Source organism: Ranitomeya imitator, chromosome 6 (genome assembly GCF_032444005.1).
Source record: "Ranitomeya imitator isolate aRanImi1 chromosome 6, aRanImi1.pri, whole genome shotgun sequence".
NCBI lineage: Eukaryota > Metazoa > Chordata > Amphibia > Anura > Dendrobatidae > Ranitomeya > Ranitomeya imitator.
The window spans coordinates 574,642,628-574,655,481 of record NC_091287.1 but is presented as its reverse complement, the minus strand read 5'-3'; the positions used below and the strand labels follow the sequence as shown (position 1 = coordinate 574,655,481).

The 12,854-nt window shown below is 53.8% G+C and overlaps 1 protein-coding gene across 1 annotated transcript in view; it reads left to right on the top strand.

Moving 5' to 3' along the window:
- Positions 1 to 12,854, top strand: part of BOP1 (BOP1 ribosomal biogenesis factor) — a 48,510-nt gene that overhangs the window by 12,214 nt on the left and 23,442 nt on the right. The window contains exon 3 of the mRNA XM_069732173.1: positions 7,920 to 7,991. Coding sequence (XP_069588274.1) covers positions 7,920 to 7,991 — 72 coding nt within the window. The remainder of the gene's footprint in view (positions 1 to 7,919; positions 7,992 to 12,854) is intronic.

Here is a 12,854-nt window from a genome sequence, read left to right as displayed (position 1 = left end):
AACGTGGATGGGAGGTAGAAATGACTGGGAATATGGTGAGGAGGACCAGGATTTGCAGAGATATCACCAGCAGTGAGAAGGAGCAGAGAAAGTGTTAGCAGGTGGGAGCAGGAGAGGGCATGAAGGGGCTGTCTGTGCTTGGAGACAGAGGATTGTATGTTAAGGAACAGTTCTGTGGAGGAGGTGAGGTGGATTGGGAGGATTGAAGAGGAGATGAACAGTTCCTTACTTGGTGTGGGGATTGGGGGAGGTAGCAGAAAGTGAAGAATTATAGGGGTGAAAATAATCAGAAACTTTGTTTACAATGACTGTGGCCAGTTACCTTCAGTTCCCTTCTGGTTCAATTCAGGTTTTAATTCTACAGTAATTTTCACACTTATAGGAATCACTGCAGACTAAAGTCATTGCAGACTTGTGCTATACAATATATGTAAAACTAAGTGCGTTCAGGTGTGAAGCAGAGAGGAGTGGTCTCTACTCATCTTGGTCAGAGAATTAAGAGTGAACCAGATGCAGACAATCAGGCCTGAGTAAACAAGGTCATGACACTAGGGTAGAGCTGGGGTTAGCTGAAAGGCATACCATGAGAATGCTAGGTGCAGAGGGACGAGAGCTGTCAGTGTGCGATGAGCGGAGGAACAGTGACAAGTGCGTCTGACGAGAGCTGTCAGTGAGCGATGAGCTGAGGAACAGTGACAAGTGCGTCTGACGAGAGCTGTCAATGAGCGGAGGAACAGTGACAAGTGCGTCTGACGAGAGCTGTCAGTGAGCGATGAGCTGAGGAACAGTGACAAGTGCGTCTGACGAGAGCTGTCAATGAGCGGAGGAACAGTGACAAGTGCGTCTGACGAGAGCTGTCAATGAGCGGAGGAACAGTGACAAGTGCGTCTGACGAGAGCTGTCAATGAACGGAGGAACAGTGACAAGTGCGTCTGACGAGAGCTGTCAGTGAGCGGAGGAACAGTGACAAGTGCGTCTGACGAGAGCTGTCAATGAGCGGAGGAACAGTGACAAGTGCGTCTGACGAGAGCTGTCAATGAACGGAGGAACAGTGACAAGTGCGTCTGACGAGAGCTGTCAATGAGCGGAGGAACAGTGACAAGTGCGTCTGACGAGAGCTGTCAGTGAGCGGAGGAACAGTGACAAGTGCGTCTGACGAGAGCTGTCAGTGAGCGATGAGCGGAGGAACAGTGACCAGTGCGTCTGACGAGAGCTGTCAGCGATGAGCGGAGGAACAGTGACAAGTGCGTCTGACGAGAGCTGTCAGTGAGCGGAGGAACAGTGACAAGTGCGTCTGACGAGAGCTGTCAGTGAGCGATGAGCGGAGGAACAGTGACAAGTGCTTCTGACGAGAGCTGTCAGCGATGAGCGGAGGAACAGTGACAAGTGCATCTGACGAGAGCTGTCAGCGATGAGCGGAGGAACAGTGACAAGTGCGTCTGACGAGAGCTGTCAGTGAGCGATGAGCGGAGGAACAGTGACAAGTGCGTCTGACGAGAGCTGTCAGTGAGCGATGAGCGGAGGAACAGTGACAAGTGCGTCTGACGAGAGCTGTCAGTGAGCTGAGGAACAGAGACAAGTGCGTCTGACGAGCTGTCAGTGTGCGATGAGCGGAGGAACAGAGACAAGTGCGTCTGACGAGAGCTGTCAGTGAGCGATGAGCGGAGGAACAGAGACAAGTGCGTCTGACGAGAGCTGTCAGTGAGCGATGAGCGGAGGAACAGTGACAAGTGCTTCTGACGAGAGCTGTCAGCGATGAGCGGAGGAACAGTGACAAGTGCATCTGACGAGAGCTGTCAGCGATGAGCGGAGGAACAGTGACAAGTGCATCTGACGAGAGCTGTCAGCGATGAGCGGAGGAACAGTGACAAGTGCGTCTGACGAGAGCTGTCAGTGAGCGATGAGCGGAGGAACAGTGACAAGTGCGTCTGACGATAGCTGTCAGTGAGCGGAAGAACAGTGACAAGGGCGTCTGACGAGAGCTGTCAGTGAGCGGAGGAACAGTGACAAGTGCGTCTGAAGAGAGCTGTCAGTGAGCGATGAGCGGAGGAACAGTGACAAGTGCATCTGACGAGAGCTGTCAGCGATGAGCGGAGGAACAGTGACAAGTGCGTCTGACGAGAGCTGTCAGTGAGCGATGAGCGGAGGAACAGTGACAAGTGCGTCTGACGATAGCTGTCAGTGAGCGGAAGAACAGTGACAAGGGCGTCTGACGAGAGCTGTCAGTGAGCGGAGGAACAGTGACAAGTGCGTCTGACGATAGCTGTCAGTGAGCGGAAGAACAGTGACAAGGGCGTCTGACGAGAGCTGTCAGTGAGCTGAGGAACAGTGACAAGGGCGTCTGACGATAGCTGTCAGTGAGCGGAAGAACAGTGACAAGGGCGTCTGACGAGAGCTGTCAGTGAGCGGAGGAACAGTGACAAGTGCGTCTGAAGAGAGCTGTCAGTGAGCGATGAGCTGAGGAACAGTGACAAGTGCGTCTGACGATAGCTGTCAGTGAGCGGAAGAACAGTGACAAGGGCGTCTGACGAGAGCTGTCAGTGAGCGGAGGAACAGTGACAAGTGCGTCTGACGAGAGCTGTCAGTGAGCGATGAGCTGAGGAACAGTGACAAGTGCGTCTGACGAGAGCTGTCAATGAGCGGAGGAACAGTGACAAGTGCGTCTGACGAGAGCTGTCAATGAGCGGAGGAACAGTGACAAGTGCGTCTGACGAGAGCTGTCAGTGAGCGGAGGAACAGTGACAAGTGCGTCTGACGAGAGCTGTCAGTGAGCGATGAGCGGAGGAACAGTGACAAGTGCATCTGACGAGAGCTGTCAGCGATGAGCGGAGGAACAGTGACAAGTGCGTCTGACGAGAGCTGTCAGTGAGCTGAGGAACAGAGACAAGTGCGTCTGACAAGAGCTGTCAGTGTGCGATGAGCGGAGGAACAGTGACAAGTGCGTCTGACGAGAGCTGTGAGTGTGCGATGAGCGGAGGAACAGTGACAAGTGCGTCTGACGATAGCTGTCAGTGAGCGATGAGCGGAGGAACAGTGACAAGTGCGTCTGACGAGAGCTGTCAGTGAGCTGAGGAACAGAGACAAGTGCGTCTGACAAGAGCTGTCAGTGTGCGATGAGCGGAGGAACAGTGACAAGTGCGTCTGACGAGAGCTGTCAGTGAGCGATGAGCGGAGGAACAGTGACCAGTGCGTCTGACGATAGCTGTCAGTGAGCGATGAGCGGAGGAACAGTGACATGTGCATCTGACGAGAGCTGTCAGCGATGAGCGGAGGAACAGTGACAAGTGCGTCTGACGAGAGCTGTCAGTGAGCGATGAGCGGAGGAACAGTGACAAGTGCGTCTGACGATAGCTGTCAGTGAGCGGAAGAACAGTGACAAGGGCGTCTGACGAGAGCTGTCAATGAGCGGAGGAACAGTGACAAGTGCGTCTGAAGAGAGCTGTCAGTGAGCGATGAGCTGAGGAACAGTGACAAGTGCGTCTGAAGAGAGCTGTCAGTGTGCGATGAAAATGGGAAGAATGAGGCTAAGGCAATGTCCCAAAAGGGATCGCGTTTGCCGATCCCGCTAGCGCAGATGCCCAATCTGCGCTAGCGGGGAACGGGAGGTCCATCACTCAAATGACGCTAGCGATGCGTTCGCCATTACAAGCAATGGCGTTAATGGACTACGTTACACCGCGTTATGTTGCGGTGTAACGTAGTCCGTTTAACGGGTTCGCATAACGCAATGTGAACCTAGCCTAAATCATCTTTCGTGGAAAATAAAAACACATTTCATTTTCACATCCCAATATTTTAAAAATCTGTGTGGTACTATAACGATTGTTTTCACACCTGCAGAGAGATTCCTCAAGGAGTCTAGCTTTCAAAATGGGATCACCTGTGGGGGGTTTCCACTGTGTAGCCATATCAGAGATCTGCGCAAATGCGACATGGTGCCTGTTCTTGATTTCAGTCAATTTTGCGCTCTGTCAAGTCAGTCCATCTCTTCAGAGCCTTGCTGTGCACTGAAACAGTAGTTTTCCCCCACTTATGGGTTATCTGAACCCTCAGCAGAATTTGCAATACAAACTGTATGGTGCCCTTTCTCCTGTTACTCTTGTGAAAATGTAAAATTTAGGGTTAAAACGACAATTTTGTGATTATAAGTAAAATTTGTAATGTGTTTTTCCTTACACTTTGCTTTAATTCCTGTGAAGCACCTGAAGGGGTAATACAATTCTTGAATGTAGTTTTCAGCACCACGAGGGGCGCAGTTTTTAGAATGGTGTCACTTTTAGGTATTTTCACTGGACAACTTTTAACCTTTATAACCTCCTAACAAAAAAAAAATGTTTCAAACTTGTTCTGATGTGAAGTAGACTGGTAGGCAATGTTACTGTGTGCGGGACTCTCTGGCTTAAGGGAATAAACATATTAAAGCTTAAAAATTGCAAAAAAGTTACCTGGTAGAAAGGAAAGTGACTGATCGCAGTGGTGGAGGAGCACGGCTCCTTTATGCTTCCCCTGATCATTCCCCCTAGATACACCATATTAGTGATGGGGCCTCCGCTGATCATTACCCTCCTAGATACACCATATTAGTGATGGGGCCTCCCCTGATCATTCCCCCTAGATACACCATATTAGTGATGGGGCCTCCGCTGATCATTACCCTCCTAGATACACCATATTAGTGATGAGGCCTCCGCTGATCATTCCCCCTAGATGCACCATATTAGTGATGGGGCCTCCGCTGATCATTACCCCCCTAGATACACCATATTAGTGATGGGGCCTCCGCTGATCATTACCCCCCTAGATACACCATATTAGTGATGGGGCCTCCGCTGATCATTCCCCCTAGATACACCATATTAGTGATGGGGCCTCCGCTGATCATTCCCCCCTAGATACACCATATTAGTGATGGGGCCTCCGCTGATCATTACCCTCCTAGATACACCATATTAGTGATGGGGCCTCCGCTGATCATTCCCCCTAGATACACCATATTAGTGATGGGGCCTCCGCTGATCATTACCCCCCTAGATACACCATATTAGTGATGGGGCCTCTGCTGATCATTACCCCCTAGATACACCATATTAGTGATGGTGCCTCCGCTGATCATTACCCTCCTAGATACACCATATTAGTGATGGGGCCTCCGCTGATCATTCCCCCTAGATACACCATATTAGTGATGGGGGCCTCCGCTGATCATTCCCCCTAGATACACCATATTAGTGATGGGGCCTCCGCTGATCATTCCCCCTAGATACACCATATTAGTGATGGGGCCGCCGCTGATCATTACCCCCTAGATACACCATATTAGTGATGGGGCCTCCGCTGATCATTCCCCCTAGATACACCATATTAGTGATGGGGGCCTCCGCTGATCATTCCCCCTAGATACACCATATTAGTGATGGGGCCTCCGCTGATCATTACCCCCTAGATACACCATATTAGTGATGGGGCCTCCGCTGATCATTCCCCCTAGATACACCATATTAGTGATGGGCCTCTGCTGATCATTCCCCCTAGATACACCATATTAGTGATGGGGCCGCCGCTGATCATTACCCCCCTAGATACACCATATTGGTGATGGGGCCTCCGCTGATCATTCCCCCTAGATACACCATATTAGTGATGGGGCCTCCGCTGATCATTCCCCCCCCTAGATAAACCATATTAGTGATGGGGCCTCGGCTGATCATTACCCCCTAGATACACCATATTAGTGATGGGGCCTCCGCTGATCATTCCCCCTAGATACACCATATTAGTGATGGGGCCTCCGCTGATCATTCCCTCTAGATACACCATATTAGTGATGGGGCCTCCGCTGATCATCCCCTCCTAGATACACCATATTAGTGATGGGGGCCTCCGCTGATCATTCCCCCCTAGATACACCATATTAGCGATGGTGCCTCCGCTGATCATTCCCTCTAGATACACCATATTAGTGATGGGGCCTCCGCTGATCATCCCCTCCTAGATACACCATATTAGTGATGGGGCCTCCGCTGATCATTCCCCCCTAGATACACCATATTAGTGATGGGGCCTCCGCTGATCATTCCCCCCTAGATACACCATATTAGTGATGGTGCCTCCGCTGATCATTCCCCCTAGATACACCATATTAGTGATGGGCCTCCGCTGATCATTCCCCCTAGATACACCATATTAGTGATGGGGCCTCCGCTGATCATTCCCCCTAGATACACCATATTAGTGATGGGCCTCCGCTGATCATTCCCCCTAGATACACCATATTAGTGATGGGGCCTCCGCTGATCATTCCCCCTAGATACACCATATTAGTGATGGGGCCTCCGCTGATCATTACCCTCCTAGATACACCATATTAGTGATGGGGCCTCCGCTGATCATTCCCCCTAGATACACCATATTAGTGATGGGGCCTCCGCTGATAATTCCCTCCTAGATACACCATATTAGCGATGGGGCCTCCGCTGATCATTCCCCCCTAGATACACCATATTAGTGATGGTGCCGCCGCTGATCATTCCCCCTAGATACACCATATTAGTGATGGGGCCTCCGCTGATCATTACCCCCTAGATACACCATATTAGTGATGGAGCCTCCGCTGATCATTCCCCCTAGATACACCATATTAGTGATGGGGCCGCCGCTGATCATTACCCCCTAGATACACCATATTAGTGATGGGGGCCTCCGCTGATCATTCCCCCTAGATACACCATATTAGTGATGGGGCCGCCGCTGATCATTACCCCCTAGATACACCATATTAGTGATGGGGCCTCCGCTGATCATTCCCCTCCTAGATACACCATATTAGTGATGGGGGCCTCCGCTGATCATTCCCCCTAGATACACCATATTAGTGATGGGGCCTCCGCTGATCATTCCCCTCCTAGATGCACCATATTAGTGATGGGGCCTCCGCTGATCATTCCCCCCTAGATACACCATATTAGTGATGGTGCCGCCGCTGATCATTCCCCCTAGATACACCATATTAGTGATGGTGCCGCCGCTGATCATTCCCCCTAGATACACCATATTAGTGATGGGGCCTCCGCTGATAATTCCCTCCTAGATACACCATATTAGTGATGGGGCCTCCGCTGATCATTACCCTCCTAGATACACCATATTAGTGATGGGGCCTCCGCTGATCATTCCCCCTAGATACACCATATTAGTGATGGGGCCGCCGCTGATCATTACCCCTAGATACACCATATTAGTGATGGGGCCGCCGCTGATCATTACCCCCTAGATACACCATATTAGTGATGGGGCCTCCGCTGATAATTCCCTCCTAGATACACCATATTAGTGATGGGGCCTCCGCTGATCATTACCCTCCTAGATACACCATATTAGTGATGGGGCCTCCGCTGATCATTCCCCCTAGATACACCATATTAGTGATGGGGCCGCCGCTGATCATTACCCCCTAGATACACCATATTAGTGATGGGGCCTCCGCTGATCATCCCCCCCCCTAGATACACCATATTAGTGATGGGGCCTCCGCTGATCATTCCCCCTAGATACACCATATTAGTGATGGGGCCTCCGCTGATCATTCCCCCCTAGATACACCATATTAGTGATGGGGCCTCCGCTGATCATTCCCCTCCTAGATACACCATATTAGTGATGGGGGCCTCCGCTGATCATTCCCCCTAGATACACCATATTAGTGATGGGGCCTCCGCTGATCATTCCCCCCTAGATACACCATATTAGTGATGGGGCCTCCGCTGATCATTCCCCCTAGATACACCATATTAGTGATGGAGGTGCCGCTGATCTCTTTATACGCGCCTGTTGTATGGATGGGGGGGACTTTCATGTTCCCTGTCATTATGATGTTGGATGTAGTTGTCGGGATCTCTTGACTCTTCTTGTCTCTCTTTTAGGCTCCACCGAGGAGGCCGGATCCAGAGAGCGGAGGGAAGGATGAGTACGAGCAGGACTCCTCAGATGAAGAGGTAAGATGCTGCTGGGGAGGCTGCGCTGTGACTGTATGAGTCAGCGAGGAGTCTGGAGGGAGGAGTCACCAGTATGGTGGGAGGTGTGGACATGGTGAAGAGAAGATCATTAATATACAGGAGGAGGTGGTGATGGCGAACTCAGTCGAGGGGTTCAAGAGAGGCCTGGATGTCTTCCTGGAGCAGAACAATATTGTATCATACAATTAGGTTCTGTAGAAGGACGTAGATCTGGGGATTTATTATGATGGAATATAGGCTGAACTGGATGGACAAATGTCTTTTTTCGGCCTTACTAACTATGTTACTATGTTACTATGTTAATATCGCCGATGTGACCCTGATTATCTGGAGACAATGCCGTCGCTCTGTGTTCCTGCAGGCGAACTGTAGTGCTCTGCTCAGCACTACTGGACTATCAGCACCTCTATATCTTTGGGTCCCCACCTTCCCTCGCCCTGGCTCCTCCGACCTCTGTAAAATCCCCCTATATCTTTGGGTCCCCACCTTCCTCAGGCCTCTGTAGGATCCCCCCTATATCTTTGGGTCCCCACCTTCCCTCGCCCTGGCTCCTCCGGCCTCTGTAGGATCCCCCTATATCTTTGGGTCCCCCACCTTCCTCCGGTCTCTGTAGGATCCCCCTATATCTTTGGGTCCCCCACCTTCCCTCGCCCTGGCTTCGCTGTCCTCTGTAGGATCCCCCCTATATCTTTGGGTCCCCCACCTTCCTCAGGCCTCTGTAGGATCCCCCCTATATCTTTGGATCCCCACCTTCCCTCGCCCTGGCTCCTCGGGTCTCTGTAGGACCCCCCTATATCTTTGGGTCCCCCACCTTCCTCCGGCCTCTTTAGGATCCCCCAATATCTTTGGGTCCCCACCTTCCTCCGGCCTCTGTAGGATCCCCCTATATCTTTGGGTCCCCCACCTTCCCTCGCCCTGGCTCCTCCGGCCTCTGTAGGATCCCCCCTATATCTTTGGGTCCCCCACCTTCCTCCGGCCTCTGTAGGATCCCCCAATATCTTTGGGTCCCCACCTTCCTCCGGCCTCTGTAGGATCCCCCCTATATCTTTGGGTCCCACCTTCCTCCGGCCTCTGTAGGATCCCCCTATATCTTTGGGTCCCCCACCTTCCCTCGCCCTGGCTCCTCCGGCCTCTGTAGGATCCCCCTTTATCTTTGGGTCCCCCACCTTCCTCCGGTCTCTGTAGGATCCCCCTATATCTTTGGGTCCCCCACCTTCCTCCGGCCTCTGTAGGATCCCCCAATATCTTTGGGTCCCCACCTTCCTCCGGCCTCTGTAGGATCCCCCCTATATCTTTGGGTCCCACCTTCCTCCGGCCTCTGTAGGATCCCCCTATATCTTTGGGTCCCCACCTTCCCTCGCCCTGGCTCCTCCGGCCTCTGTAGGATCCCCCTCTATCTTTGGGTCCCCACCTTCCTCCAGCCTCTGTAGGACCCCCCTATATCTTTGGGTCCCCACCTTCCTCCGTCCTCTGTAGGATCCCCCTATATCTTTGGGTCCCCACCTTCCTCCAGCCTCTGTAGGATCCCCCTATATCTTTGGGTCCCCCACCTTCCTCCAGCCTCTGTAGGATCCCCCTATATCTTTGGGTCCCCCACCTTTCTCCAGCCTCTGTAGGATCCCCCTATATCTTTGGGTCCCCACCTTCCTCCAGCCTCTGTAGGATCCCCCTATATCTTTGGGTCCCCCACCTTCCTCCAGCCTCTGTAGGACCCCCCTATATCTTTGGGTCCCCACCTTCCCTCGCCCTGGCTCCTCCGGCCTCTGTAGGACCCCCCTATATCTTTGGATCCCCACCTTCCCTCGCCCTGGCTCCTCGGGTCTCTGTAGGACTCCTCCTATATCTTTGGGTCCCCACCTTCCTCCGGCCTCTGTAGGATCCCCCCTATATCTTTGGGTCCCACCTTCCTCCGGCCTCTGTAGGATCCCCCTATATCTTTGGATCCCCACCTTCCCTCGCCCTGGCTCCTCCGGCCTCTGTAGGATCCCCCTCTATCTTTGGGTCCCCCACCTTCCTCCGGTCTCTGTAGGATCCCCCTATATCTTTGGGTCCCCCACCTTCCTCCGGTCTCTGTAGGACCCCCCTATATCTTTGGGTCCCCACCTTCCCTCGCCCTGGCTCCTCCGGCCTCTGTAGGATCCCCCTCTATCTTTGGGTCCCCACCTTCCTCCAGCCTCTGTAGGACCCCCCTATATCTTTGGGTCCCCACCTTCCCTCGCCCTGGCTCCTCCGGCCTCTGTAGGATCCCCCTATATCTTTGGGTCCCCCACCTTCCTCCGGTCTCTGTAGGATCCCCCTATATCTTTGGGTCCCCCACCTTCCTCCGGTCTCTGTAGGATCCCCCTATATCTTTGGGTCCCCCACCTTTATCCAGCCTCTGTAGGATCCCCCTATATCTTTGGGTCCCCACCTTCCTCCAGCCTCTGTAGGATCCCCCTATATCTTTGGGTCCCCCTCCTTCCTCCGGTCTCTGTAGGATCCCCCTATATCTTTGGGTCCCCCACCTTCCTCCGGCCTCTGTAGGATCCCCCTATATCTTTGGGTCCCCCACCTTCCTCCGGCCTCTGTAGGATCCCCCTATATGTTTGGGTCGCCACCTTCCTCCAGCCTCTGTAGGATCCCCCTATATCTTTGGGTCCCCCACCTTTCTCCAGCCTCTGTAGGACCCCCCTATATCTTTGGGTCCCCACCTTCCCTCGCCCTGGCTCCTCGGGTCTCTGTAGGATCCCCCTATATCTTTGGATCCCCACCTTCCCTCGCCCTGGCTCCTCGGGTCTCTGTAGGATCCCCCTATATCTTTGGATCCCCACCTTCCCTCGCCCTGGCTCCTCGGGTCTCTGTAGGATCCCCCTATATCTTTGGGTCCCCACCTTCCCTCGCCCTGGCTCCTCCAGCCTCTGTAGGATCCCCCTATATCTTTGGGTTCCCACCTTCCTACGGCTTCTGTAGGATCCCCCTATATCTTTGGGTTCCCACCTTCCTCCAGCCTCTGTAGGACCCCCCTATATCTTTGGGTCCCCACCTTCCCTCGCCCTGGCTCCTCGGGTCTCTGTAGGATCCCCCTATATCTTTGGGTCCCCACCTTCCCTCGCCCTGGCTCCTCGGGTCTCTGTAGGATCCCCCTATATCTTTGGGTCCCCACCTTCCCTCGCCCTGGCTCCTCCAGCCTCTGTAGGATCCCCCTATATCTTTGGGTCCCCCACCTTCCTCCGGCCTCTGTAGGATCCCCCTATATCTTCCTCCGGCCTCTGTAGGATCCCCCTATATCTTTCTCCGGCCTCTGTAGGATCCCCCTATATCTTTGGGTCCCCACCTTCCTCCGCCTCTGTAGGATCCCCCTATATCTTTCTCCGGCCTCTGTAGGACCCCCCTATATCTTTGGGTCCTCCGGCCTCTGTAGGATCCCCCTATATCTTTGGGTCCCCCACCTTCCCTCGCCCTGGCTCCTCCGGTCTCTGTAGGACCCCCCTATATCTTTGGGTCCCCACCTTCCTCCGGCCTCTGTAGGATCCCCCTATATCTTTGGGTCCCCCACCTTCCTCCGGCCTCTGTAGGATCCCCCTATATCTTCCTCCGGCCTCTGTAGGATCCCCCTATATCTTTGGGTCCCCCACCTTCCTCCGGCCTCTGTAGGACCCCCCTATATCTTTGGGTCCCCACCTTCCTCCGGCCTCTGTAGGATCCCCCTATATCTTCCTCGGCCTCTGTAGGATCCCCCTATATCTTTGGGTCCCCCACCTTCCTCGGCCTCTGTAGGATCCCCCTATATCTTCCTCCGGCCTCTGTAGGATCCCCCTATATCTTTGGGTCCCCCACCTTCCTCCGGTCTCTGTAGGATCCCCCTATATCTTCCTCCGGCCTCTGTAGGATCCCCCTATATCTTTGGGTCCCCCACCTTCCCTCGCCCTGGCTCCTCCGGTCTCTGTAGGATCCCCCCTATATCTTTGGGTCCCCCGCCTTCCTCCGGCCTCTGTAGGATCCCCCTATATCTTCCTCCGGCCTCTGTAGGATCCCCCTATATCTTTCTCCGGCCTCTGTAGGATCCCCCTATATCTTTGGGTCCCCCGCCTTCCTCCGGCCTCTGTAGGATCCCCCTATATCTTCCTCCGGCCTCTGTAGGATCCCCCTATATCTTTCTCCGGCCTCTGTAGGATCCCCCTATATCTTTGGGTCCCCCACCTTCCTCCGGTCTCTGTAGGATCCCCCTATATCTTTGGGTCCCCCACCTTCCTCCGGTCTCTGTAGGATCCCCCTATATCTTCCTCCGGTCTCTGTAGGATCCCCCCTATACCTTCCTCCGGTCTCTGTAGGATCCCCCTATATCTTTGGGTCCCCACCTTCCTCCGGTCTCTGTAGGACCCCCCTATATCTTCCTCCGGCCTCTGTAGGATCCCCCTATATCTTTCTCCGGCCTCTGTAGGATCCCCCTATATCTTTCTCCGGCCTCTGTAGGATCCCCCTATATCTTCCTCGGCCTCTGTAGGTTCCCCTCCCCCGCTCTGGGGTTAGGACTTTCGGCAGGCAGCACAATGTCTTTTCCAGCTGCTCAGGTAATGAATGGGCCCCTGGCTGCTGGCGCGGTCTCTGGCTGCCCCCTCTCTGCAGAAGCTGCCTGTGACCCTGGAGGGGGGCGCAGGAGTTCGGTAGCTGCTCCTTGTGAGGTGCCCCCTCCTCTCCAGCACTTGGCAGCCCCTCGCCCCGTCCCTGCAGCTTCTAATAAAACTGGACTGAGTTCTGGGCAGACGGCACATGAGCCAGACCAGCACATTAACCCCGCGGCTGCCGGCGGCGAGGACCCTGTCAGCTCTGGTCATAAGTGCCAGGACCTAATGGTGGTCTGCA